At 50.0% G+C, this 6000-nt stretch overlaps 1 protein-coding gene across 1 annotated transcript; it reads left to right on the top strand.

Moving 5' to 3' along the window:
* The first annotated feature begins 4905 nt into the window (after nt 1-4905).
* On the top strand, nt 4906-5838 carry DACRYDRAFT_24952 (uncharacterized protein). The gene has a single exon (XM_040773931.1). It carries the CDS (start codon nt 4955-4957, stop codon nt 5594-5596), a length of 642 nt encoding a protein of 213 aa, XP_040624457.1. The 5' UTR covers nt 4906-4954; the 3' UTR covers nt 5597-5838.
* The last annotated feature ends 162 nt before the right edge of the window (nt 5839-6000 follow it).

The following is a 6000-nucleotide window of genomic DNA, read 5'->3' as shown; positions in this document are numbered from 1 at the left end:
CATCACGCATGAGCAGGGTGAAGAGGGGAGTGAAGGGGGAATTGAAAAGCTGGTGATGGAGTAGAGGATCAACCTAGAATAGAGATCAGATAAATTAGGGAAAAATGTGCAATGAGAAGACCAACAAAATAGGCATGAATCTTGGCTATCCAGTGTCAGGGGACGTCGCTAAAATCAATTACAAACAGCTGCAATTGACAATGATCAGAGCACAGTCATATGGCATGACACCCCAAATGACAGCTGATACTACAATCACCTGACTCCAGGAAGGACAGACCCCAGAACATGAGATGTTGGTCATAGATCATACAGGACTGACCAGACAAGAGACACAAGGTGCCTGCCCTAAGCAAGCTGTATAGTCAGCCACAGACTTTGCTTCCTTTTTTACTTCCATACCTAGACATGTATAGAACCCTAGGTATAGCCCCTGTAGCTCTTTAGAGCTAATCTCTTAGGAACCCCATGGTCCAAGGTCATTAGGTTCTAAACATGAAGCTTTAATCATTCCAAACATGCACACAATACACACACAATCATGCCTGTTGGCTGCCAATCCCCACTTACTCTATAACACCCCTGTTGATCACTCCGTTTGTGAACAAACATGGAGGTATTGATTGACATATGACTCACTACTCTCCACTTTGCTTGTTGCCTGTTTGGTTATTTGATCATCAACAATTGTTGGATCATGTTGCCCTCACATCCAGTTTGTGAACTGATGAGGATGGTGGTCAGGTTTGGGGGAAAAGGGTGCAAACTCACAGAGCATGCCTATGTATTTAGTGGAGTATACATTGTCTTGGTACCTTTCAGCTATGGTACCAAGGCTGCCAGATTCACATTGGCACAGTACTTCAGTCAGAGTCCAGTCTGGACTGAATGACTCGTTGACTTCCTTGAGGTACTTGATGTTGATGTGCAAAGAAAATTCAAGCTTCCAGGTCCATATATTGATGAGATTGTAAGTAAGGGGCCCATGCATTTGTAGCCATGTGGGTATTTTCCCCTGGTGAATCAAGTGAAAGTAGATAGACTGTAATGAAGAGCAGAAGAAAAATTGGTGGAATTGGGAAGACATACCATCCACTTGCACCAGTCATTTACACCATGTACTGCATCAACTATGTTGAGTGGGTGGATAATGGGAATGGGAAGACAGCATTCAAGGTCATTGATGAGGTCAGCTTCCTTGGAGTCAAGGATGCATGTATGATAAGAGACATGCCATGTTGAGATTAGGTGGGTGAATTCATCTTCTTTGACTTGGCTCAGAGGAGGGAAGTTGCAGTGATAAGTTGAAGGAGAGGTCAGGAATACATTAGGGAAAGCCTCAGTGTATATGTGGCCAATGTAGTGAATGAAGAGGTCGAGACAGCCATGGTCAGATTTCAGGGTATGTGAATACCACTGTTTGAAAAACTCCTGTGAATGAAGGTTCAGCACTATGGAATGAGGATTGTGTTGTGGAAATGCTTACATGAGTGGATAAGAAAGATGGAAGAGCATCAAGAACATCTTGAATATGGTTGGTGAGCTCCTCTTCAGCTTTGACAAGAGTTTCGATGGCCTCAAGCACCTTGGGATTGAATGAATAGAAAACCTGGTTCTGAGTGCCAGAAGAAGCTTCTTTGCTGGAAGTATGGAGGGTCTTCAAGATAGCCAGGACAGACGCATGCTTATGTGCAAGCACCATGTGATCAGAGAGCCCTTCCTCTGAGTGCTTGGGGGGCCTGCTTCAATGTGGGGTGGAGGGAGGTAAGATAGTCTGGTCTGTTTCATCTTGGGTTGATTGAAGCTGATTGAACTGACTATTTTGATGGGAAAGGGACTGCAATTGTGTTGGGTCAGGAGAGGGGTCTTGAAGGACAGCAATGGGAGGAGGGGAGATGACAGGGAGGTCAGGAATGGTGTGTAATCCTTCAGCAGTGTCTTGCAGAAGGAAATTCACTCTGATCATTGCCAGCTCTTCCCTATGATAACTTTGACGTGATTGCTTGTGTGTTGGAGGAGGTGAAGGAGTTTCCAGGTATCGGAGAATCTCTGTCAGAGAGGAGGGACATGTGTCTTGTGGGGGTGTTGAAGGATGGTGAGTGACACTGGGTTCAGGGTCAGGGAGTTCTGCTGGGGGGCTGTTGCTACCAGGGAGAGTAGAGATCCAACACCAATAAGGTGTGCACTGCCAAGGTGTGGTTTTCCTTTGGTTTGCCATGAAAATATGAGGAACAGGAGAAAGAAAGAGAGAGTGGAGTTGATGGCAGTAGACAGAGGAATGTGCAACTTATAGACAATGATGCATGCTAAGGGACAAGGCCATGGAAGATAATGTGCAGTGTTAAAGCGGAGCTTGAACCTAAATTTAATTACCCTGCATACAATGGGTCTGAGTATTTAGGGGAGTCAGACCCTCATGAGACCCTTGTGAGACCCTATGCGAAATGAAGCTGTCCTCTCCCGCCGTCCGTACAATCCTGACCCGTCCCTGTCGGTTCCTTCAGGCAGTGCATCTCCCCGGTTTCTTCATAAGTACATTTGCACTAAGTTTGCCTTGCAACAAGCTTACCAAGTCGGATCTCACCCCACTCATGGCGCCTGCATTCAAACTACCTGCGTTCAAGGTGAGCCTGTTGCTCGCAGCCGGCAGTCGATTACCGAATGAGCTCACGTTGCGCTGCAGTTGTGGTTCAAAACCGTCATTCGATCTAGCGCGAAATCCATACCAGTGGAGAATGGAGCAGTGTCTCGAACGGACTCTATGGATAAACTGCCTGTAGAACTATGCGAACTGGTCCTCCAGCATCTGCCGCCGATGTTTGCCTGGAGATGTCGTCATGTCTGTCGATCTTGGCGATACTACATTGAAGAAGTGCTGTCCCGCGATTGGCTGATTGGAAGTCGGCTTTTGATGATGTACCTTAACCATCCGAGGGTGCTAGTCTTGGATACTAGCGAGAAGCGCGCTCTTCGGCTCACAAGAGGTGATCTCATACTAGATCTTGTCGCTCGAGAAGACGACTGGCTTGTATTCAAGCTCACAGCATCCTCACTTCGAACACTGTCAGAACTATCAGAAGATGACACCCGGTCAGTAAGAGACTTCTGGCCTGAGCTCTTAGTCTCATCTTGTGCAAGCCGCTCGGCTTTTCGGCCTGTCCGCCTACCTTCTCGTCGAGAATTGAAGCTATATATCTGGACAATATCCGTCACTCCACAGACACATTCTGACCCGGATATGCGCTTCTTGACGTTACGAGCACGCCCATCCAGCGTTTTCTCGACGAAGAAACCACGCCAGGATTTCAAGCTTCAACCTCCGCATTTTTTGCTCATCAGTCGGCGAATACTGTTTTCCAAACTGTTCGGAGAAGACGAGAATGAGAACATGCCGGTCATGCCATTCCTCGGCCAAGGTCCGTAGTCACACGGTCTCATGTTCCTAGTGAGTGTGTCAATTTGCAAAGAAGCCTCCTCTCACATCTTCCCGGCGGTGGCCGTGCAGATGGCAACGATTCCGGCCCGTCAGGGTGCAGGATATCAGGCGCATCAGTGTGCGAGATGACCCATGCAGTGTGGTAGCACTATCACACTCGTGCGATCTTTGCTATTTTGTTGGGACTATACTTATATATCGCCGTTGTCCCATTGTCCCGTTCAACTAGCGCGATACTCAGCTTCTGCATTCACGCGCACCCGCCCCTAGCTTCTTTATCAGAAGCCTATCCCAGAATTGTCAAGAACGCCTGCCTTCTGGCTTCTTTCTTCTCATCTGTCCCCGCGGATCGTCCCAATCGTTCCGCGGCTATGCTCCCCACTTAGGATTGCGCTACAAAATCGCCGCAGGCGTCCTGGCGGGCCGCATTCTTTTGTTCTCTTGTCCTCCTTCGTCCGCATCACGTTATACACCTTGTCTCTCCTCATTCACCACACGCCCTTTTGGATTCCTGTACATCTCTCTCTCTTATGCCTTGGGTGGGAGACGGTGCTGTTGGGCTGTGTTCTTGATTTGTCAACTCATTAGCGCCGCAAATCCCGTTTATCACGGCTGACGCGTCGTTTGTGGCCTTTTGCTGTCAAATGGATTTATGGCAATCGGACACACCTGTGCCTGCGATGGACACCGATATCGAAACCACGGATGAGGGCTCGTCTTCCAGCCCCGGTCCGCGTCGCTGTGAGCCTCGATTAACCTCCCGATGACTCGATTATGACGCTTTGATGACTCACAGCATGCGACTGGAGCGAGGCGCCTGTCTTCCGTGCCACTACGAAACATTCTCTGTCTGATTTGGCTTCAGACATCATTTCTCGAATCCAAACGCATGATCCCAAAGTCGAGATACCTAACCGATCTGAAGTCACTTATATCATCCAACCGATGTACACGACCAAGAGCGAGGAATATCCTCTACACTCAGTACGAGAGGCACAACAATGGCGCAGTCTGCTCCACAAGTACCCGTCAAACATGCGGCCCCGCTCGAATAGCAGCAAGGGGAACACGAAATCAACACGTGGGCTCGAAACGCGCGGGACCACGCGGTTTCGCAACGTGGACGAGGAGTCTGACCCGTCTGTGCCTGCTTCTGATCCGTCCAACTTCGAGCTGCGCTGGATGCTGCCTGCGCAATCCATCACCCCTGAACGCTTAACTCTGGATTCTGACAATATGGATGACGACAACGATGACTTGGACTCTGACGACTACCTGCCCGACTCGCGACGTGTGTCAAGGCGAAGGGCTTATATCAAAACTGAACCGAACCCCTTCCGGGAGAAAGAAGGTCGCTATCAGTCGCGCTCATTCAACATCCGGTTTGCTGATATCCCCCTCACCGAGCGCCGGCTCGCTAAGGAGAATGCGTCCTTTGCCATGCGCAGGGCATTGCTCGCGCAAACGCACCAGGGACTGAAGATCCAACCCATCGGTGGAAATATCGCCCGCATCGTCATGTGCGGGTTCATGAAAGCTGGTGACCCGACGATGACCTGCGGGATCTACACGACAAAGACATACGATCTCATCCGACATCGTGTTGCACACTTGTACTATGAGTGCCTCGTCTCAGAACTCGACGAGATCCCCCCTGGGGGAGGCCTTGTCTTTGGCGGGTTCCATGTCGAGCTCCCGACCTGCCCCACCTGCGGAAAGACCTTTACGCGATACGACAGCTTGCAACGACATGGGAAGCGCACGGACACTGCCTGCTTCGCGCCCAACTTTGAACGCTACTCGGGCGAGCGCGAGAACAAAGTACGCCGATTAGAGATCCTCCGTCGTGAACTGGAGAAAAATGTCGGCATGCAGTACTGGATTAATACCCCTCAGCCGCTACCCAAGACCGTCAAAGCCAAAGTCGGTATCCGGAATGGCGGCCCTGGGCTGGGGAGCTGCGTGCTGGAAATCCTCAGTGTCGAGGAGACCTATGCACCGCGATACGAGTTTACGACGGTGAAGGACGGAAAGGAACTTCAGGTCAGGCTGCTGGATCATAATGAACCGGGAGGGATACCGTTCTATCGACCGATGAAGGGGAGTTACGACCCTAACCCGAACGGAAAGGGGTTGGTCCTTCCGCCGGCGGATGCGTGAGACACGACGTGGATTTCTTGGATCATGTTTTGACGGATGGACAATGCGTGGACGAGAATGTCTTGGATGATGTCTGAACGCATTTGGATACGATTGAGAATGGACCTGGGCAGTTTTTCCCAAAATCGCCAGGGTACACCGCTGGCAACGGTAAGCTTCTTGCATGTTCGCACATATGGCGATTGTTACGACATTTTTTGTATATACATGGATACATCGACACAAGCCTCTGTGAGAATAAGGATACAAATTGGATAGTCTCCCTCGACCTTGGTGGAACTCTTGGAGCTACGCATCAGTGACAGAAACACGCCCGTCAGAAGCGGGAGATTCCCAGTCCTTCGTGATTAGGTGGAGGCTCTAATTCTGGTCCTGTGGGGAATTGCCAGCTCACCAGTGTCCCC

This window comes from Dacryopinax primogenitus (genome assembly GCF_000292625.1).
Source record: "Dacryopinax primogenitus strain DJM-731 SS1 chromosome Unknown DACRYscaffold_22, whole genome shotgun sequence".
Classification (NCBI taxonomy): Eukaryota; Fungi; Basidiomycota; class Dacrymycetes; order Dacrymycetales; family Dacrymycetaceae; genus Dacryopinax; species Dacryopinax primogenitus.
Note: the sequence above shows the minus strand (reverse complement) of the source record. Positions and strands in the feature narration are given on the sequence as shown.